Genomic DNA, 23,497 nt, shown 5'->3' with positions numbered 1-23,497 from the left:
ATAATTATTGTCATTTCCCCACTCTCTAGGCATCTACAATTATCCTTTTTATTGCAGTAATCAGCTTCATACCCTTTGATCTCCTTTGCCTTTTATCCACCTAATTACAAAGGACTGGTAAACGTTTGCACAATAAAGATTGGTTTGAGTAATCATTGCGAACCCCCCACAATTTTCAAATGCTTGCATTTCCTCAACCAAAGGCAGTATCAGGTTGAAAAACTGACACACTCATATTTTCTTAAAGGCCAAATATTGCTGTGACTGGTGAGAATCATATTACAATGTATTATTATTATTTATTTATTATGGACCATATGTTTACGAACTGTTCTGTGGGGGCATACACTGTTGCTTTATTAAAGAAGGAGCAATGTGCACCCTAAACTAGCTTGTGCTGCACAACACAGCATATACAATAGCTGTTTGGGAGCTTGACCATGTTTCTAGTCAGAAGTGTGCGCCCCATAGGTATTCTGGCCTGAGGCAAGATAGCTTGACCCCCTCTTAACATTCAAATACTAAACAGGTATCCTACCCTGCAGTGAAGGCACTGTTGAGAGAGTGATGGTGAAAAGCCTTTTATTTCCTTTGCCCTCAACTGTTCCTATGCAGTACAGGCTGTATTTGTCCCTATATAATGTAACTTCACATCTTGGTTACTTTTTAGGAATATCAGAAAACATTTGAAAGATATTTTCTTTTTAGAGTTTCACAATGTACATGTACCTCTTATGTGGAAACACTAATCAATACTTTAATTGATGCATTCCGCTCAAGTGGAATGCATGCTGAAGCAGTCTTTTGAATGCCCACATGGCATTGCAACATTTCTTTCACAGAAATTTGCCAATTGGGTAGAACCAGAAGTATATTTTACCCCATATTAGTGGCATGATGAGGTAGAAATGAAGACATTATAAGGGACCAGGGCATAAGCGGTCTGGCCTCGAGATCACAGCTGGACTGAAGTCCACAAGTGAGGAACAGTAGCCAGTGAGCAGAGGTCAGAGGAATCACTAGAGCCAGTTTCAATAAGAAAAAGAGTTGAATCATAGAACTGTAAGGTTGGGACCACAAGGGTGATCTAGTTGAATCTAAATCAGTGGTCACCAACCAGTCAATTGCGATCGACTGGTCCATCCTAGATGATCTCCCAGTTGATTGTAATCTACAGCGGCGGAGTGTGGCTGCAGCTAGGGCAGACTCCCTGCCTACCCCAGCCCCACACCACTCATGGAAGTGGCCAGCGCAGACCCCTGGCCCCAGGGGCAGGGGTCTTCCTTCGCATGCTGCTCCTGCTCCCATTGGCCAGGAGAGCTGCGGAGGTGGTGCTTGCAGAGGGGGCAGTGCGCGGACCCACTTGCCCCCTGACCTCCCCCAGGGACTGCAGGGGCGCATTGGCTTCTTCTGGGAGCGATGTGGGGCTGGGGTAGGCAGGGAGCCTGCCTTAGCCTCGCTGTGCCTGCCACTGACCAGGAGCCGCCAGAGGTAAGTGCTGCCCAGTGGGAGGCCGCACCCCAACCCTCATCCCTGAGGCCCCTCCTGGAGCCAGCACCCCATACTCCCTCCTACACCCCGAATCACCTCCTGCACCCCAAGTCCCACCCTGAGCCCCTTCCCAGAGCCAGCACCCCAAACCCCTTCCTGCACCCCAGGCCCAAGTCCCCTCCTGAAGCCAGCACTCTATACCCCCTCCTCTACCCCAACACTCTGCCCCAGCCCAGCCCAGACCCCCCTCCTGCACCCAAACTCCCTCCTAGAGCTTGCACCCCTCACCCCCGCCTGCACCCCAACCCTCTGCCCTAGGTTCAGCCCAGAGCCACCCCCATCTCATCCCACACTCCGAACCCTTTGGCCCCAGCCCAGAGCCCACACCCCCTTCCGAACCTCAACCCCCTGCCCTAGCCCAGTGAAAGTGAGGATGGGATACAGTGAGCGACAGAGAATGGGGGGGATGGAGTGAGCAGAGTGGGGCTTTGGGAAGGAGGGGCCTTGGGGAAGGGAGAGGGTATATCCTGGGTTCCCCTTAGTTTCAAAAAGTAATCTTGGATGTAAAAAGGTTAGAGACCACTGATCTAAACCATCCAAGAGAGATGGCTATCCAGCCTCCTTTTGAAAACCTTCAGTGAAGGAGCTTCCACAACATCCCTAGGTAGTCTGTTCCATTGTCCTACTATTCTTACAGTTAGGAAGTTTTTCCTGAGATTTGATCCAAATCTGATATGCTGTAGTTTCAACCTATTGCCCCTTGTCCTACCCTCTTTGGCAAAAGAGAACAACTTTTCTCCATCTATTTTATGGCAGTATGTGCTGGGCAGGAACACCTGAGCCAGCCCTCTGTCACACCAGCTCCAATTAAGGGAGGTAAATTGGAGCTGCCTGGAAAAACCTGCGCCTGATTGACAAAGGGGAAACAGTCTGATTAGTCTAGGGCTATATGCAGGCCCAGAGGAAGGAAGCACTGGGGAAGCCAGAGAGTGATAGCTCTTCTTTACTGGCTGCAGAGACTGAGAAATCCCTAGGGTTGAAGCCCCCAAGCTGTATATGGTGAGAAGGTAGTGGGATTGCATGTTGTAAATAAACTGCACTGGTGATTGCTGAGCCAGGTCTCTGAGTGGTTTTTGGAATACAGTAGAGACAGGTCCCAGGGGGGGGCCTTACTGCACCCTGCTACACAGTAATTGAAGACCACTATCATGTCTCCTTTACTCTCTTTTACAAACTAAACACACCCAGTTCCTTCAGCCTTTCTTTGCTCATATAACTTGCATCCCATTCCGTTGATCATCTTTGTCACTTGCCTCTGGATCCTTTCCAGTTTCACTACATCCTTTCTGTACATTGGTGACCAAAATAATTAGACACAGTACGCCAGCTGAGGCCTAACTAGAACTGAGTAGAGTGGTACTATCATCTCCTGTGACTTGCACACTATGCTGTTAATGCAACCTAAAATTTTGTTTGTTTGTTTGTTTTCTGCAAAAGCAGTGCGTTGTTGACTCATGTTGAGGTTGTGATCCACCACAACTCCCCAGATCCTTCTCAGCAGTACTGCTGCCAAGTCAGTTATCCCTCATTCTGTATTTGTGCATTTATTTTTTCTTCCCTAAGTGTATCATCTTATATTTGTCTTTGTTTAATTTCATTGTTGTCTGTAGCCCAGTTCTCCAATTTATCAAGATCCTTTTGAATTTTAGCTTTAGACTAAAAAGTGTTAGCAACCTGTCTCCCCCCACTCAGCTTTGTGTCATCTGCAAATTTGATCAGTATGCTCTCTATTCCTATATCCTGGCCATTAATAAAGGTGTTAAATAACACTGAACCCAAAGCAGATCCCTGTGAAACCCCACATGAGTCCTCCCTCCAATCTGACATCATTCCATTAATAGCTACTTTTTGTTTGTGGTTGTTTAACCAATTACGTATCCATTTAATGGTAGTCCTGCCAAGTCCACATTTCTCCAGTTAACTTATCAGAATGTCATATGGAACTGTGTCAAAAGCTGAAGTCCAGGTATATTAGGTCCACTGCATTCCCCCATCGACCAAACCAGTTACCTTGTCAAAGAAGGAACTCAAGCTTGTTTGGCATGATTTGTTCTTAGTAAATCCATGCTAGCTGCTAGTGATTACCCCTTCATCCTCCAGATATTTGCAAGCAATATTTTATATATTGCTCCAGTAGCTTCCCAGGTATCGAGGTCAGGCTGACTAGTCTTTAGTTCCTTGGCTCCTTTTTCCCCTTTTCAAAGATGGGCATTACATTAGCCCCTCTCCAGTCTTCTGGGACCTCATGTCATCCATAAGTTTGCAAATATAATTGCCAGTGGCTCTGAGATTTCTTCAGCTAATTCCTTTAGCACTCTGGGGGGAATAGCATTGGGCCCTGCTGACTTGAATTCATTGAAATTAGTCAGAAGATCTCCAACATGTTCTTTACTTATCTTGATCTGCATCCCATCCCCTTTATTGTGTATGGTACTTCACTAGTTGTCCGGTCACATGTTATTTTTTATGAGAAGACTGATAGGAAGGCAGAGCTGTTCAATGCCTATCATCTTCCATTACCAGCTCATCTTCTCCATGGTGCAGAGCACCGTCCCAGAGCTTTCTTTTTTGTCTGACATATTTGTAGAACCTCTTCTTGTTGTTTTGCCAGATGTAACTCATTCTTTGCTTTGGCTTCCCTGTTTTTGTCCCTATATGCTCGTGCTATTCCTATGTATACTTCCTCAGTGTCATGCCCCTCCTTCCATTTCCTATATGTATCCTTTTGGCTTTTAGATAGCTAAAAAGCTCCTTGTACAGCCACATTTGCCTCCTGTGGTTCCTCTTATCTTTCTTTTGCACTGAAATAGCTTGATGTTGAGCCTATAGTATTTCATTCTTTAGGAACTGCCAGCTGCCTTTGACTCCTTTTCTTCCTAATTTGTCTTTCCATGGGCCCTTCCCTACTATTTCTCTGAGTTGGTTGAAATCTACCTTTCTGAAGTGAAGTGTCCTTGTTTTGCTGTTCTTGTGTCCTCTTTTCTTTTGGATCTTGAATTCTATCAGATCATGATCACTTCCCCCCCCAAGTTCCCGACCACCTTCGCATTCGCAACCAATTCATCCCTGTTGGTCAAGAACTAGATCCAAAATGGATGACCCCCCTAGTCATTTCCTCAACTTTCTAAATCAGAAAGTTGTCCCCTACACACACTAAGAATTTGCAGGACATACTATGTTGTGCTGTACTAGTCTTCCAACAGATATCAGGGAAATTAAAATTCCCCATTAATACTAGCTCATGTGTGTTAGCTAATCTTGTTACCTGCTTGTAGAATGCCTCATCCACTTCCTCTTCTTGATTTGGTGATCTGTAATAGACTCCCACCACTACTATTCTTTTCCCTTTTTATCTTCTCCCAGAAACTCTCAGTATGTCTTCCGCTCACTTCCTCTTGGACCTCGGAGCAAGTATATACATTCATGACAAACAATTCCACACCTCCTCCTTTTTTCCCATACCTATCCCTCTGGAATAAGCTATATCCCTCATTGCTGGTACTCCAATCATGGGAGTTGTCCCACCAAATTCCTAATGTATATGAAAAAATGACATAATTGGCCATGACTTCCAATTCATCCTGCTTGTTCCCCATACTCATTGCATTGGTATACAGGCATTGAATACATTTTGCAGCCTGCCCTGTTACTTTTCTTCTTGCCTCTTTAATGCCATTGTGGTTTCCAGTCCCTTCTCCAGAATTTAGCCCCTTCCCCTTGTCTTCATGACTTGAGCCTAGATGCACGTTTGCTGAATTTCTGTCACCATCCCCAGTTGGGAAGAAGGGTAAAAGAGTTTGGGGTGCAAATGATGTTGTAGTCAAACCACCCTGTTGAAGGAAAAGGCCTGGGCATTGAATTGTGGAAGTAAATGGCTCCACAGATGGTGTTGGTTAGAGGGCTTTGGCTTCTCCACCAACAAGCTGATGTTCCGGGAAAGAGGATTATTGTATTGGGATGGGCTCCATCTATCAAATCCTGGGAAGAACATCTTTGGACTAATCTGGCTAATCTGTTAGTTTAAACCTTTCTTTCTGATGGTGTTGGTTAGAGGGCTACATCATAGGCTGCAATTCCCACCCTCTCTCAGAGAGGAAAAGATGCCAATTTATATGCCTCATACCCTTGGACATGGATTGGCACCGGGGGCAGCTGTTGAGACCTATCTGGAAAAAGGTCCCCTGTGTTGGCTTCAGGAAGAACAAATCCAGAAGGATCTGAGGAACTGGTGGTCTAGCTTGCAGGATGGCCTGTTTGTATGGAGGTGTTTTATTGCAAGCCAGACTTTTGACCCACCTGGTGTCGATGGTCTGCATACCACTTATAGAATCCTTTTCATGTTTTTGAGGTGGTCCTTAAGGTCCTCCTGGATAAGATGAATTTGGATTCAGTCGGCAACTGCTGGGTTTGGGGAGGCTGCTGGCAAGGCTAGGTAGAAGTGAGAGTGGAGCCCATAATTTGCAAAGAAGGGACTCTGTCCTGTGGAAGCGTGGGCAGTATAATTGTATGAGAACTTGTTATCTTGATGGTAGCTGACAAAGTACAATAGGTATTGCTCCAATACTTGGTTCACCCTTCCTGTTTGTCCACCTGTTTGCAGGTGGTACATGGTGGAGGTAAAAGCATGAACATCCATTACCCAGAGCACTTCACGCCAAAAGCATGAGACAAATTGCAGGCCTTGGTCCAAGGTGATACAGTGTGAAAGCCCATGAAGACAGATCATCTGAACCACTAGGAGTCGAGCTGTTGTTTCGGCAGAGGGCAGGCTGTTACAGGGGATTAAGTGTAAGTGTACAGGGGATTTTGGTCAGTTGGTCTAAAACAGTCAAGATGATTGTGTGGCCATCAGAGCTGGGGAGTTCCACTATGAAGTCCAGGGTGATCAAGGTCCAGGGGGGTCTCCAGGGGTACTAAGGTGCCAAGGGGGTTAGCACAATTGTCTTGGTGTGCACACACAGATCACAAGAGTTAACATAATCCTGGACTTCAGCTTGTATATAGGACCACCAGAAGAAATGGGAAGCATGTTGAAAGTCTTAAGGAGGCCAGAGTGGTCTGCCAGGGGAGTGTCATGGCAGAGATGGAGCTCTTCTAGTTGGGAGTGGAACATATATGCGCCCATAGAGGTAGGTGATCACATCCTGCGTAGACCATTGCATTTTGGTTCTGGCTCTCGTTTGTTCAGGCTGTTCCATCACCTCCTAGGCTAAAGGGTTGCCCTGCAAAGCGGATCGGATTAGATCAAGCAGGTCTTGGAGAACTGTGGCACTAAGGAAGCTGAGTTTCAGAAGACAGAGTGGTTCTTGGTTAAGCTCCTCTCCCTCTTGGTGATAGTCCCCTTTTCAGGATAGAGTGCTAGCTTTCCCAATCCTGATTCCTGGGTGATAAGTGATAACAAAATCGAACATAGAGAAGAATAATGCCCACCTGAGCTGTTTTTGATTCAAAGCTCGAGCCTTCTGCAGATATTCAAGTTTCTTATAATCAGAAAAGATTTGCACTGGAAGTGATGGTGCTACTCTTCAAAGATTGGTTTAATCTGAGTAGTTCCTTATCTAATATCTCTAATAATTCTGTTCAGCACGGGTGAGTTTTTGGGATTAGTAGGTGCAGGGATGCAACATGTACTGTGGACCATGCGTCAGAGAAAATGGCCCCCGATGGCTACATCGGAGGCATCAGCTTCCATTATGAATACCTGGGCCAGCTCCAAGTGTGCTAGAATAGGAGCAGTGGTGAAAGCAGTCTTGAGCTGTTTGACAGCTTCACATGTCCAAACAAATTTGACATTGTTGTGGAGGAGATTGGTCATGGGGGCTATTTACACTGAGAAGCCTGGAAGGAACAGTCACTAAAAATCCTCTTTTCAGGGAGATGGGGTCTCAGGCTTGAAAGTGACTTCTTCTGGCTAGTCACCGTCATCTGGAGTTCCACCGTAGGTGCTGCTTGGGGATCTATTTTGATGCCCTCTGGGGAAAGGATGTAATCCAAGAATTCTGTGGTGTACTGGTCAAAGGTACATTTTTCCAACTACATTTTTCCAATTTCACGAAGAGGCCATGCTTCCATAGTCTTTCCCGGATAGAATGAACATGGTAACAATTCTGAGGAGGATTATCTGAAAAACACAGGTATGTTATTGATATAGATGACTACATACTGTCCAGGATGTCTCTAAATACATTGTTCACAAAACGTTGAAAGATTGCAGGAGCATTGGTCAGCCTGACTGGCATTACAACATTTTCAAAGTGCCGATAGCAGGTTTGAAAGACTGTCTTCCATTCATCTCCTGCCCTGATGCACACTACGCTGTAAATGCCCCAGAGATCCAGTTTGATGAAAATTCTGGCAGACTGCACATGATAGAGTACAGGCTCTGGGGTGGAGCCAGGCATGAGGGGTTTGGGGTGCAGGAGGGGGCTCCAGGTTTGGGGGGCTCGGGGATCAGGCTTACCTCGGTCAGCTCCCGGTCAGCAGCACAGCAGGGGTAGGGGGGGCTTAAGGCAGGCTTGCTGCCTGTCCTGACTCTGCGCTGTGCCCCGGCAGCGACCAGCAGGACAGGTCTGGCTCTGCACACTTCTCTCTCCTGCAGGCACCGTGCCCGCAGCTCCCATTGATTCCAGCCAATGGGAGTGCGGAGCCGCTGCTCGGGGTGGGGGGCAGCGTGTGGAGCCCCATGGCCTCCCTAGGAACCGGACTTGCTGGCCACTTCCAGGGCATAGCAGATAGCCAGGACAGATAGGGACTAGCCCACTTTAGCTCTGCAGCACCACCAACCGGACTTTTAACAACCTGGTCGACAGTGCTGATCGGAGCCGCCAGGGTCCCTTTTTGACCTGGTGTTCTGGTCGAAAACCAGATACTTGGTCACCCTACTTGGGGTTAGAGATCAGAGGTTGTACCAGGCTAGATTCAGGCTGGGATCAGAGGCCAGAGATCAGGAGAGGAGGTGAGGTCTGGAGTCACAGCAGGCCCAGAGTCTGTGGTGTGGCCCAGGAAGTTGTCTGTGCAACCTCACAGAGTTAAACAGGGTGGCTGACCAATCAGAGGGCTGCAGGGTACTGTCACTCTGGCTCCCTGGGGCAGTACTTCCTGCAAAGCCTATTCTCCACAGTGTGCCCTTGGTGTGGCTCTGCATAGCCTCCTGGTGGCACTGTGGGAATGGCAGCTGTCCCAGGCTCTGCAGACCTGCATTCTAGTTCCTTGCATCCTTACAATCATCAAGTTGTTTCATATTAGGCTAAATAATGTATCTGAGAGGGAAATGATTGAAAAATAGTTCATTGTGACATAAGAAAAGGACTATAACTAGTATTTGCAACAAAATTAACTATTGTATAAAATTGTCATTAAATACAATACTAAAATATATTGAATTTTCTCAACCTTATGTAATCTAAAATGGAAATATCTGTGTGAGATTCAGAGTTTAATCAAGCTCTGATTCCTAAAACAGTTTGCAGGACAATAAGAATGTGTAGAAAACAGTAAGATAACAATTGAGCACCCAATAGATCAGAGGTGGGCAAACTATGGCCTGCGGGCCACATACAGCCCGCAGGACCCTCTTGCCCGGCCCCTGAGCTCCCAGCCAGGGAGGCTAGCCCCCGGCCACTCCCCTGCTGTCCCCTTTCTCCCCCACAGCCTCAGCTTGCTCCACTGCCGGCGCAATGCTCTGGGTGGTGGGGCTGTGAGCTTCTGGGGCAGTGCAGCTGCAGAGCCTGGCCTGATCCGGTGCTCTGTGCTGCGTGGTGGCATGGCTGGCTCCAGCCGAGAGGTGCGGCTGTAGCGCTGCCAGCCACCGGTGCTCCAGGCAGCGCAGTAAGGGGGCAGGGAGCAGGGGGGGTTGGATAGAGGGCAGGGGTTTGGGGAGGTTGGCAAGAGGCGGGGGTGTGGATAGAGGTTGGGGCAGTCAGAGAGTGGGGAACAGGGGGGTTGAATGGGGGCAGGGGTCTCAGGGGGCCCATCAGGAATGAGAGGAGGGGTTAGATGGGGGGCAGTCAGGGGCAGGGGTTCCGGAGGCAGTCAGGGGACAGGGAGAAGGGGTGGTTGGATGGGGCAGGGGTCCTCGGGGGGCAGTCAGGAAGGAGTGGGGGGATTGGATGGGGTGGCGGGGGGCAGTCAGGGGCAGGGGTTCCAGGGGCCATCACGGGACAGGGAGAAGGGATGGTTGGATGAGGCAGGAGTCCCTGGGGTGCAGTCAGGAAGGAGAGGGGGGATTGGATGGGGTGGAGGGGGGTAGTCAGGGCAGGGATTCTGGGGGCTATCGGGACGGGGAGAAGGGATGGTTGGATGGGGTGGCGGGGGGCAGTCAGGGGCAATTAAATAGACCCTTAGCCCGAGGCCTGAGTCAGCTGGCATAGGCCAGCAGTGGGTGTCTAATTGCAGTGTAGACATACCCTATATTATCATGGACTCTTTAGTATTGGGAAGATACTGAACATTCTAAATTACTTACCACTTGGTATGACAATACTAATATTCATTTAAAGAATGAGAGATTATAGAGTAAGTTAGAATTAAAGGTTTTAGAGGGGAGAAAAGAAAGATACATAAAGAAAAGTGAAAACTTGGGAGATAATCTATGTATCTAAAAAAATTTCTGTGATAATAAAACATATTATCTAACATATGTAATCACCACAATAACCACTTTGTTTATATTTATGCCTTTTTCCCCTTATCCTTAGTCAGCTATTTGTTTCAAATTCTGAAACCTACATGGTAAGATCTGTGTCTTTATGTTTGGAAGTCAATGGAACACGTTGTAGACACTATACATAACAAATTAATCCTATAAATATAGATGAAAATAGGAGAGACAAGAGAAAAGGAAGGAAGAAGAAATATATCTAATATTTCACGATGAACAACCTCATTGGAAAATATCTGATAAAATGTGTAACAAATAAAAAAAAGATAATTGGTGCATCATATAACCTCTCCAGCCCATTAACTTTAGCAAACTATACCGGTGGATATTTTAAAATATTAATTGCAAACTTGCTCTAGCTCCTCATTCTGGTTTTCTAAAGTTTCAGCTCTAGAATCTCATCCATCCCAGAGAGTATATATTTTTTCCATTCATAAATCTTACCTATCACTTGTGCAAACCTCACACAATGAAAATAGTTGTCAGAGAAAATCAGTTTGCGACTACTGTTTATACATTTCTCTGCAAGGAAAAACCCCTTACAGAAAACCTTTTACACTCTTCAGCTGCCCTACCTCCTATTTCAGAGCAAAACCAATTAATATTTAAACTAAATTTAACTAATACTACAACAGAGTCCCTGAATCTCTTTAGTCAGCATTCGATTGATGACATGGCAAATGAATGTACATAGTCTCAATAACTATGTGTGTGCCTTGGTAAGAAAAGATCCCATCCCCACTGACAAGCTAAAAGAAGAGTTCCTAGAAAGGAAATTTTCCAAGAGTTAGTTCTCATGAGACACACTAATTCTTTGCTATCTGAGATGTTGGCTAAAATAATGTGCCAGATCGGTGGGTCAGATCAAGCTCTGTGTGGCACAGGACCTGAGGTTGGTGGAAGCAAAGGTGCATGTAACCCCACATTTACACTCTCCAGATCCTGAGCTGACCTTAGGGTTTCTCTTATTTGCACCCAGATGCAATGGCCTCTAAGAAGATACTCTGGCAGCCAAGGAACACTGCAGAAAGGACTTGACGGGGGAAATCTTTATGGGGAGTAGACTTTATTTTGAGGATGAGACAGAGGTGAAAGTAACCCGGTACGCTCCGGTATGGCATACTGGCAAGAGTCTGTGCACCGTATCAGCGCGGATTGGCTTCTCCTGGGAGCAACTTAAAGGTCCTGGGGCTCCCAGCAGCGTCTGGAGCCCTCGGCCCTTTAAATTGTTGCCAGAGCGCTGCTGCCGGAGCCCTGGGGAAGCGGCGGGGCTCAGGTGGCGATATAAAGGGCCTGGGGCGCCTGCCGCAGCTACCACCCCGGGCCCTTTAAATTGTCCCCGGAGCCCTGGGGTAGCGGTGGCAGCGCTCCGGCGGCTATTTAAAGGATCTGGGGCTGTGGCAGCCGCTACAGCCCCGGCCCTTAAAATAGCCGCCGGAGACCTGCCACCGCCTCCCCAGGGCTCCGGCAGCAGGGCTCCAGGGACGATTTAAAGGGTCCGGGGCTCCGGCAGCTGCTACCACCCCGGGCCCTTTAAAATCATTCCCAGAGCCTGCTGGAGCCCTGGGGTAGTGGTGGCGGGGCTCCGGCGGCGACTGAAAGGGCCAGGGGCTTGGCCACCACTACAGCCCCGGGCCCTTTAACTTGCCACCGGAGCACCGTCGCCACTACCCCAGGGCTCCGGCAGCAGGGCTCCTGGGACGATTTAATGGGCCCAGGGTGGTAGCGGCTACTGGAGTCCCGGGCCCTTTAAATCACTGCCTGAGCCCCTGGCTGCCGCTGCTACCCTGGGGCTCCAGCAGCGTGGCTTGGGTGGCGATTTAAAGGGCTCAGGGCTCCCACTGCTGCTATCCTCTGGGGCCCTTTAAATCACCACCCAAGCCCCGCTGCTGGATCCCTGGGGTAGCGGCAGGCAGGGCTACGGTGGTGATTTAAAGGGCCAGGGGCTCCTGGCTGCCGCTACTGCACTGTTGCCCCAGGCCCTGTAAAGCTCCACCAGAGGCCGGGCCCCCTCTGATGGTGATTTAAAGTGCCCGGGGCTCCACTGTGGTAGTAGCAGCTGGAACCCCAGGCCCTTTAAATCATCCCCGGGGCTCCTAGCCACCTCTGCAGCTGGTAGCTCCGGGGGTGATTTAAAGGGCCCGGGGCTTCCAGCTGCTGGTACCACAGCCCCAGCCCCTTTAAATCCTGATTTAAAGTGCCTGGGTAGTTAAAGGCCCCGCCTCTTCCGGTTGAGGCCCCGCCCCTCCTAAGGACTCCGGAGTACTGGTAAATCCTTTAAGTTACTTTCACCCCTGGGATGTGGACTGACTATTGCTGGGGATGAAGTTTTGTGGTGGTTTGGCTGCTTTTGTTTTGATTAAGTGTATTTTAGTGCGTGTTAAAAGCATCTAGAAGTAACAGAGAGGTTTTAAAATATTTATAAAAATCTAAAATAAAATACAGTATATTATATTTTTGTGTATATTTGCTCTAAGTTTATACATTTAGAAGCTATGTTTCTTCAGTCAACAAGTTAGTGTCAGGCTAAACATCATGTCTATTTCATAAGTTATCGGGGCTAGACTGTTGGACATGTGTCTGTTGTACACCAGATGGTGTAGCTGTCACCAGCAAAACTGGAGGCTATAATTTAGTGTAGAGCGGTTTTACGCCCCACCAGCTGTTCTACAAAAAGCATGATTTAAATGGTATCAGGACAAACAAAGAGACTAATGGGCAAAGGGACTCTCTATATTCCCTATTATATGCAAGTACAGCCTTTCTATTAATTATAGCCCCAGGACTTACTGCTATTGGCCACTCAATGGTCACACGCAATGGAGTGTTTTTGCTCCAAATGCCAAAGATGTAGCTTTTGCCCAACATACTGAGCTACACTGACAGTAAGAACCAGAGGGGCACCAGTCTCTCTACCCCAGCTGTCCTTTCTGAGGGTTTAAAAGAACCAAGGGACACTGGGGTGACCTGTATGTGTTTTGCTGGATCAGGCCAGAGCACCAGTGCGGGCAGCCCCCTGACGGGCTGGTGGGTTTATCATGGATTTCTGCAATTGACAGGAGCGTCCCAGGCAGCCGGGGCCGTTAGGCCGAGCGGCCCTAGCGTCAGCCACGCACAATACGTGCCTGAACCCACTGACGGCAACAGAAATCCGGCCCTGCTCACGTGACACCCTCACGCTAACTGCCCGTTCACTACCCGCCTTCCCGGCCCGGGCAGCATCGCTGGCCAATCAGCGGGCGGAAGCAGTCCTACCCACGTGGCACGCGATGCCGAGCAGAGACGGGCAGAGCGCTCCACTCCCAGACGTGAGGCGCCCTGGCAGCGACAGGTCGCCGATGGGGGAGGCAGTTACCTGTGAGCCCCGCCCCGCGTTAATTGCGCACATAGTGATTGGCTGCGCTACGAAACGGCTATCCAATGATCGGGTGCTTTACAAAAGTACTCAGAACCAATCTCAGAGACTTTGGCTTTTACCGACGGCAGTTTGAAACTGTCAAGCTCCCGAGTCTGCCGGGGCCGCACCGCGGGAGGCTGAGCCCGTAGGCGGGGAGCTGCGCAGGTATGGGGAGCTCGCGGGGTCCTGCAGGGGAGACTGAGTCCCTGCCAGCCTCCCTGGGGGAGAAAGGGGCGGGTGTACATCATACAGTGGAGAGTCTCCATAGTTCTATGAGCCTGCAGGCCCCCCCATAGCCACGGTCTCCCACCCCTCCCCCCCGGCTACTGCCCTACAGCCACGGCCCCTAATTCCCAGCCCGTCCTATAGCCACGGCCTCTCCTGTCCTTTGGGCCTCCCGCCCCATAGCCACGGGCCCTTCTGCGTCGCCCCTCCCCCATAGACACGGCCCCAACTGCTCCTCTGCCTCCTCGAATAGCCTCTGGCCCTGTGTCTCCCTGCCCCATAACCACAGCTACCACTGCCCCTTGCCTCCCTCCCCCCCCCCGCAACCTGGCCCCCACTGACCCATAGCTCCTACTGATCCCCTTCCATCCCCCATAATTGTAGCCCCCACTAACCATCATGCCTCATAACCCTTGTGGCCCCCCTGCTCCAATATCTACAGTCCTTGCTGAACTTCCCCACCTGCCCATTATTCACAACCCCCACTGAACCTAGCTCCATGTATGGTTATACATGAACACAATTAGCGTATTTGTAATTTTATCTGAACTTCTATGTCCATTTGTGACTCGGAGATTTTCATTGAAATCCTAACACTTCCCCCTGCACACCTGTGAATAGATGAGTCTCCTCCTGGATTCCACACTCCTGTCACTCCTTCAGTTTTGTCAAATCCCCCACATTATTATCTATGACCTTATACAGTTAGCTTTGTGGGTAGCACTTGCAATTATTAGCAGTGCCCTCAACATGACTACTTGTGGAGTTATCCACGGCCCTCACTGAACATGTGACCTTCCATCCCATATTTCAATACAGTAATAATCCCCTTCCTTGTTGAGAGTCATTAACCTGTTTTCTCAGTTTTTTGTTCCTGTCTTCCCCATTCACCAGAGACTTTTGAAGACCCAGTTGCTTCTCCCAATCTGCACATCTCAGCAGTATTATTGTTCAGTCTGACCTTGCTCTCACTAGTGCCCTTTGTAGCAGTTGTTCACCCACCATTGGAGCAACTCTATTGGTGGTACTAATGGTGGAAGCTGTAGAGTGACCATTACTTGGAAAGTCCAAATACAAAACTTAATAGTATAGATATCACCTGTGTTTGCAAACTCAGGTGAGGTAAGGGGGGGTGGGGGGAAGATGAGGTGAACCCTGGCTTATATATAGAGGACAGATTTTCTTTTCTAACCTACAGAAAGATGCCCCTGCTAAGAGCTGTGTCAATACCAGGTTATTTGCAACATACTACGCTTACCAAAGAAAAGTAAACATTGAACTGAACTCAGATCCTCACTTAAAGTCAAGTGCTTTGCCCACTGAAATCAAAACAAATAAGTTACTCTTTGCCCTAATTGGACCTTGATTTCTGAAAATAGTGATCTCAATGCAGTAAGCCAGTCTTGCTGTTTTGTTTTACTGTCGGTTTCTGTTGTGAAATCTATTCTCTGGATATAAACTGAGAGAATTCCAAAATTTAAGACATACTGGATTTTTTTCTTTCAAATAAATGACCCAAACCTGAAACCGACAAATCTTGCAATTGTTTTCGTTGCACAACAAAATGCACAGTGAAGAGTTTTAGCAAATACTTGAAATTTCACTCTGTGTGAGTGTGTGTGTGTGTGTGTGTGTGTATATATATATATATATATAAAAAATATAAATATTAACAGCTATTATATAGCTTATGGCACATTGGGCACTAACATTAATTGGGGACTCGGCAGTCCTGTCTCTGAGTTTGGACCAGAAACAATCACAGCCTTTAAATTGCCTTTGAAGCATTTTTAAAATGTCAATTTCTCTGTTCTGAGTGTAACTTTCCATTCCCCAAGTCATGGATAATTCAAAGGCAGGACATGCTGCATCTCCTGTCTTTGAAGTATCCACAACAGTCACCCTGAGTGCTGAGAAACCAAAAGTGTGAATTTCAGCAAGGGATTAAGCATCCTAGGGTGTCCAGTCTCTCTAACAGATTTTAAATTAGTTAAAACAAATTCAAAAGCATAGTTGGGAAAGTAGCTTAAAGCTTTTCTTTATCTTTTTACATGACTGTATTGATCTTGGAGGCTATTGTGGCTAACTTGTTCTGAGGTCTGTGTGTGCTATCCTCCACAAATATGAGTTTGGGCCCTGACAGCATGCCTGTGCATCATTGAATTTAGTGGAGCTCTGTGGTGAGTGCAAGGGTGTGCCCATCTAGAGTCAGTTGCAGGATTGGGGCCTGGAATTATTAACTAGGGTGTGCTCCCATTTTTAAATCCATTTTATAAAGTGAATTATTGTAGCATTGCTCTCTGCAGTGTGTAAAGCCCTGACAACATTTACATCAAATGACTAGATTTATGGGTTTATTGGCTGTGTAAAAGTTCATTCTGGTGAAATCTTTGCATACATGATTTCTGCCTATGTAGTTTTCTTCCGCACACCAGAAAATTAGGAAAGTTACTTAAATTCTGCAAGTATTGAAAGTAAAAAACAACTATACTAGAGGCAAAAAGTTTATGTAGTGCAAGAACGGCCTCTTTTTTTTTTTTTGTTTTGTTTTGTCCCCCCCTTCCACACACACACACACGCACACACAACCCCCCCCCCACCCCCAAATAAACCCTGAAACTGTTTAAGCGATACTGGATGATCAATTAGCCTGAGTAATGGAGTCTCCCCACTCTTAATGTGCAAACACAACTTCCATCCATGTTACTACACATAACTAGGGGAATAAGACGCTACCTATTGCTCATCACTTTGAAAACCAGAATGGATATACAGATACTTAAAGGTGGTTACTTTCTGCCAATTTAATGATAAAATTTAAATGAATACTGGCAAATTAAAAATTATACTTCTATCAGAAAATATCTTTGTTTTCTTTTCGTACTTTATTTCACTAGTATAGACAGCCAGTTTCTTCTGTTGTCTGTGTAGGTTTTTTTATACACAACCCTTTCCCCTGCCTATAAAACAACTTGCATGAATGTACTCTAGACAAAACTTTCCTGTTCTCTTTTGCTCAGACACAGCTAATACCTTGTTCCTCACCTTCACACCAGATAACCATACCACCCTGTCATACACTCTCTAATCAGTCCTCCTAACTCACAAATTCATACTTGACTCAATCATCGTTTGTTTATTCACCCATTCTTTTCTGCGCCCCACAAAATCTACTGCCTTCCAGCAGGGACGTCAGCACCTTTCTTCCTGTTGGGCCTCAAGTCCTTTGACTGCTCCACGTCCCAGGTCCCTACATAGGGTCTATCCTACCCAACTCCCTTGTTTAGGGAAGCGCCACAATCATTTGTTGTAACTAGAAAATGAAGTCCAGCTTCTGCTATTTTATAGAATTGTCTTTGTGCAGAATGAACAGAAGTACTTGTGGCACCTTAGAGACTAACAAATTTATTAGAGCATAAGCTTTCGTGGACTACAGCCCACTTCTTCGGATGCATTATAGACTAACACGGCTGCTACTCTGAAATTTGTACAGAATGTCATCAGATGAGGAGAAAAGCTCAAGTCCAGTTTTGCCAAAAGACTCAGATCGAGGCAGTTCTGTCTCTTCAGATCTTCAGGTAGGACAGAAGCAATTGCATTTGAACCTCTTTTACGGCATTTTATTTGACAAAGTGTAACTGTGAAGAAATGCTGTGGATAACTTTTTTCATCTTTTTTAATTTTTATTTATTTTAGGCATACAATAGAGAAATAAAAATGTTAATGGAAGGAAGCAAAATAGAGAATACAAGCAAAATTTGAGTTTTTAATAAGCAAATAACCACATTGCTAATTTTTGCTTAGTAAAGATTCAAACTTGATGTAACTGCACACAAAAAAATTAATATATGGAGCATGTGTCTTGACTAAGCTTAAGAGACAGCACATTAATCCCAAAAGTAGAAAAGTACTGCTTTCTTACAGGTGTGAATTACCAAATTAAAACAATAAAACGGCTATTAAGGGTAGAAAGCCTCATTCTGCCTTTTGACTCTAGTGGCTAACCAATATTCAAGATCTTGAATGTTGTTTACATTAGGAGGAAAAAACGATGCTAGTAGTTTCTTTGGTGCAATCCTATTTATTTACAAAGATGTACATAGTCCCATTTCCTTGAACACAATAGGAATCAAACAGAAGGCAGTTTCTTTGCTCGATATTCCAAGCCTCTTTTTCCAGCCAGCGCTCTACCCAGAAAGTTCTCTTTGCTTTTTTTTCCCCCAGTGTCATGCTGCAAGTACTTCTCTGGCTGTCCTTACCTTTCTGCTGCCTTATCCTTCTTTGATATTTATCTGTGTCTGCCCAGCTCCCATGCCCCCGAAAATACCCAGTCTTCTGCATTTGCATTCTTCCCCCAGTGAAGCCTCTCTGTCCCCATGTCTTAGTTCGTGACTAGCCTTGCCTCTGGCATGTCTTTTGGATGGTTGTTTTTATTATTTCAGCTATATGCTTTCCTGGGTCTGAGGCAGCTGGAGCACTATTTCCTCCCTTAGCCTCTCTGGCACACTTCCTGTACACTTTCTGCTACCCCTTCATGGAAATGGAGTCCTGCATCCCACTTGCCTCAGGCCCCAAAGACCAGCACTGACCCATACGATATCCTAGTAATTCAAATATACCCTTTCCCTGAACTCTGCCCAAATCGTTGAGCCTTCCAGATTCCTTCTTCAACAGGCCAAATGGTAGGTGTGGCATGTAACAGACACTTTGCTCAATATTCTAACACCATTGCACTCGTGCATTATTTGTTAACCAAAGAGCACATATCATTTAGAAAACAGCTAACATCCTAAATGAGATGCTGCTCACTAGCTCATCCTTCCCTTGGGAGTCTTTGGGGTCCATCTGTGTTCAGGAAGGCAGGGTTCTCCATACCTTATGAGGCTCCTACATGCAGATCTTTTCAGCCTGAGCTGGTGAAAAGTGATTGAAGAGTTATGGGATCAGCTCCTGTCTTTTTATAACCTTCTAGCCCCTCTATCATGTGACCTCCTGGCCAGTGCCAACTGTTGATCCTGTTGCTAGGAGGATCTCTCCCTTGACAAACTAGTTCTCCAGGTTGAGAGCCTGTCTTTTGGTAGAGCAATTACATTTGAGTGGTCAAATACTTGAGTCAGTGGCCCTATTTTGTTAGCCCTTTGCCACCTACCTTTCGAATTGTAGGCCAACGTGGAGGCAAAAGTGCACAGAGAAGCTGCTATATTCAAAATGTAGTTTGCAGCTTGTTAAAGCTATAGAGAGAGTTAAAAATCTCACAAAACTAACAAACTGTGCAAAAAATCTCAAATCATCATAAGTTACAGCCATGGCTAAGGATGGATCAACATTATTTGGAAAGCTTAGAAGAGAATGGTTTGAGCTCTCACCTGGATTTGCAGCATCACCAGTCTTTTTCATCCACAAGAATTATTTTCATTAAAGAAAATGTATGTTTTGAATGGGTTGAGGTTTTTTTTGTATTCTTAATCTTTCGATCTTTTCAGCACCTATAACATGAGCTCAATACTAACAAAGATTCAACTTTCTCCTTTATTTAGTATAGAGATATTTTCAAAATATGTACCTTCAACCACAAAATAAATTACAATCCCTCTCTTTTTCCTGCTGTACCTTCTGTGGGACAGGATGGCATGAGGATGCATCACTGCTGACCAGGGTGAAATTGTGGCACGTTGAAGTCTAGCAGAACTGCCGTTAATGTCTGTTGGGTCAGGATTTCACTCCAGAGGTCTATGGTCTAAAGATGTCAGCCCATTCAGGTGTTACTATACTTCCTCCCCCCACCTTTTTTGTGACTGCTCATTGATATGGTATCTGGGAGGAAGCATGTCCACCCTCTCAGAAAAGGAGGTTGAAAATGACTGGCTTTTGGGAGATTTCAGTACCCACCCAAAACCAGAACTATTTTATGTCTATTCTAATTGGCACATGGTTTCATCCCCTCTAACCTTTCCTTCTTTGTTCACACAAAGATTTTACAATACAAGTGTCCTATCAGAAACCTTACGTTCCAGAAACCGTATATCCGAACTTGTCTTTAATTGTCCCAAACAATGGATCTTCTATCGCATCCCTTGAGAATCTATTCTACAGTCAGCTACATCTCAGTACAGGGGAGTTGAGTCTGATAATGAAAGGACATTTTCTTTTTCTTAATGTAATCCCATTATTTCTAGTTATATATCTGTGTATTGCTCCATCTCCAGAGTTAACATTTTCAAATATTTGTAGACTTAAATTCCTGCTTGGCTGAGTCTGTATTGTTCTGAAACCTTAAAACAGGTCAGCTAGAGAGCTCCCCTGGCTTTACAGTTGGTACAGTGTGCTATTGAAGAGGTTTGTAAAGCACTTTAAAGGTGAAAGGTGCTGTTTAAGTTTTAAACATTAGTAAATGCAATCTAATGGCACCTCATTCCCTGATCAGAAATCGGACTACAATATAAGCTTGGTCCTTAATGTAGCTCTTGCTTCTTAAAGCCACTAGAAACCACAATTGTTTTATGGAGTTTGAACAGATATTTTCTCTTATAGGAATGTAGCCAAAATAGGCTAATTTTAGTGACAAAATAAGGTTTTGCCAGTTGGTAGAGAGGCATCCTAGCTTTCAGTCACTCAGTGGAACAAGTGTGTAATGTTGAAGCCCTTTTCTCAGGTTGAGCTGATATCGTTTCTACCTGTCGGGCATCTATACATTTGTCCCTTTGAACTATAGATTTAGAAGGGATTCATCTTTGCAAGGCATGTGCTTCTTCCCCAAGTATAGTATATAGTATTGTGTGTGTGTGTGTGTGTGTGTGGGTGTATAATATATATATAGCTATGCCTCTTGTTGAATCCACCATCAGAAAGCCTATCAGCAAGGACAATTCATCCATATTTCCAACACTTAAGTCAGAGGATAAGACAAAGGCATTGCCATATAACAAGCTCTGAAAATGGACAGGATTGTGTCTGTATTAAATTGTTACTGAATATCAGGCAGGTCCTGAGGTCAACATACAGATCATAATCATCCTTACGGTTGGTTCAAAGTCTAGTCTAGTGTGACAGTCACTATGGGTCAAATTTACAGAGATACTTAACATCTATATACTGATGCTGCTTTTCTTAGAACTACTAGAGTCTTGATTAAAAAAATAATCTTGAAATCCTAGTGTCATAGAAATTTCTGTCCATTCCAGCTGAGGAATAAGGAGAGACGGACATAGCTAGCCAAGCAAGGAGCCACGGGAGGGGCGATCCGTTTATGTCAATTGCAATTGGGTTCCAGCTCATAAGTCAGCAAGAACAAAGAAAACACTTACACCAAAGCATTATATGCAGTTGCTTATGATAATCTATCGCTCTGATTGGCCAAAATTTGCCATCATTACCATACATAATTAGCAAGCTACATGTATCTGCCCCTCTTATGACCCCTTATTGTTCATTTACTTGCCCCCCACCCTTGTTGTTTTGCAAACTAAGTAGTTAGTTATCTATAGGATACAGGCACAGGGAGTTCCATTGTCTATAGGTTTGGAGTTTGGCTACATTTCCTCTCGAAGGAACTTCCTGAGTTAAGACAACCTATAGCTGACACTACATGTTTCCCATGTGTATGTGACAAATTTGCCCCTGGCAGTTGAGCAGAATAATTTTATATCACTAGAATCCTAGAAACAGGACTGGAAGGGATCTGGATAGATCATCTAGTTCAGTCCTCTGCATTGAGGCGGAACTAAGTATTATCTAACCCATCCCTGCCAGGTGTTTGTCTAACCGGCTCTTAAAAATCTCCACTGATGGAGATCCACAGTCTCTCTAGGTAAATTGTTCCAATGATTAAGTACCCTGACAGGAAGATTTTCCTACTATCTAACCTAAATATCCTTTGCTGTAATTTAAATCCACTACTTCTTGTCCTGTCCTCAATGGATAAGGAGAACAGTTTATCACTCTTCTCTTCATAACAGCTTTTTACATACTTGAAGACTGTTACCATGTACCCCCTCAGTCTTCTCTTTTCCAGATTACACAAACCCATTTTTTTCTATCTTTTAGGTCATGGTTTCTAGACCTATAATCATTTTTGTTGCTCTCCTCTGGTTTTTCTCCAAATCTTTCCTGAAGTGTAGTGCCCAGAACTAGACACACTAGTCCAGTTGAGGCCTTATCAGTGCTGAGTAGAATGGAAGAATTAATGTTTGTCTTCCTTACAACACTCCTGCTAATACATCCCAGAATGATGTTTGCTTTTTTTTGAAACAGTATTACATTGTTGACTCATATTTAGTTTGTGACACACTATAATCCCCAGATCCTTTTCTACAGTACGCCTTCCTAGGCAGTCATTTCCCACTTTGTAGTTATGCAGTGGATTGTTCCTTCCTGAGTGTAGTACTTTGCATTTGTCCGTATTGAATTTCATCTTATTTATTTCAGACCACTTCTCCAGTTTGTAAAGATCATTTTGAATTCTAATCCTGTCCTCCAAAGTGCTTGCACTCCCTCCCAGCTTGGTTTTGTCTACAAACTTTATAAGTGTATCTTTACATGCAGATATTTAATAGAACCAGGCCCTGGACAGATCCCTGCAGGACCCTGCTTGATATGCCCTTCCAGCTTGACAGTGAAGCACTGATAACTATTTTGAGTTTGGTTTTCCAACCAGTTATGCACCCACCTTATAGTAGGTTTGTCTAGGTTATATTTCCCTAGTTTGCTTATGAGAGGGTCACGTGAAACAGTATCAAAGCCTCACTAAAGTTGAGATATATCACATCTACTGCTTCCCTCCATCCACAGGGCTTCTTACCCTGTCAAATAAGGCTATTAGATTGGTTTGACTTGATTTGTTCTTGATGACTCCATGCTGACTGTTACTTATCACCTTATGTCTAGGTGCTTACAAGTTGAATATTTAATTTGCTCAAATTTCTTTCTGGGTACTGAAGTTAAGATGATGGGTTGATAATTCCCTGGGTTGTTTATATTTCCCCTTTGTTTAATAGATAAGTACTACATTTGCCCTTTTTCAGTCCTCTAGTATCTCTCCTATCCTCCATGAGTTCTCAAAGATAATCGCTAATGGCTCAGATCTCTTTAGCCAGTTTCTTAAGTATTCCATCAGGCTCTGTTGACTTGAAAACATCTAGCTTGTCTAAGTAAACTTAACTTGTTCTTTCCCTCTTTTAGCCTTAGATCCTACCCATTTACACTGATGTTCACTACATTTGTCATCCGATCACGCTAACCTTTTTGGTAAAAGCTGGGAAAGGGGGGGGGGTGGAATCATTTAATATTCAGCTATTGCTGAGTTGTCTGTTATAGGTTTTTCCCATCTCATAGAATAATGGGTCTATTGTGTTCTCAGATATATTAATGTTTTAATATTGCAAAACTAGGCTAAATAGTCCCAACCTGTCTGACCTCCAGTTTCCAGCACTTTACCTCTAGAAGCCAATTTTATGCTCCAGTGGGATTTTTTAGTTGATGTGCAGCACTGAAATAGCTTTGGAGTGATATTTAGGGGACGGGGGAGGGGGGGAATAACGTTTTGTATCCATGTGAACATTAAACCATTTGGGCGTTTTTTTTTGTTTTTTTTTTTTAATATATATATATATATATATACACACACATTTCACGTTTGTTGGCCACCTCTGCACTTCAGTGACAGGGTT

At 45.3% G+C, this 23,497-nt stretch overlaps 1 protein-coding gene across 6 annotated transcripts in view; it reads left to right on the top strand.

The window, feature by feature from the left end:
• The window catches only part of POC5 (POC5 centriolar protein), a 72,221-nt gene that overhangs the window by 13,091 nt on the left and 35,633 nt on the right, over nt 1-23,497 (top strand). For 2 of the 6 annotated variants that reach the window (XM_054032831.1, XM_054032828.1), the window contains exon 1: nt 6,551-6,680. The exons of 2 other annotated variants lie outside the window; for them this stretch is intronic. In XM_054032831.1, the coding sequence (XP_053888806.1) occupies nt 6,570-6,680 (111 nt within the window). In that variant the 5' untranslated portion in view covers nt 6,551-6,569. Of the gene's footprint in view, nt 1-6,550; nt 6,681-13,562; nt 13,773-17,325; nt 17,411-23,497 lie in introns of those variants that run through there. 2 more of the 6 variants (XM_054032829.1, XM_054032832.1) reach the window with 2 other exon arrangements.

The sequence above is a fragment of the Malaclemys terrapin genome, chromosome 6 (genome assembly GCF_027887155.1).
Source record: "Malaclemys terrapin pileata isolate rMalTer1 chromosome 6, rMalTer1.hap1, whole genome shotgun sequence".
Taxonomy (NCBI): domain Eukaryota; kingdom Metazoa; phylum Chordata; order Testudines; family Emydidae; genus Malaclemys; species Malaclemys terrapin.
The sequence above is the reverse complement of the archived record's forward strand: the minus strand, read 5'-3'. Positions and strand labels throughout refer to the sequence as shown.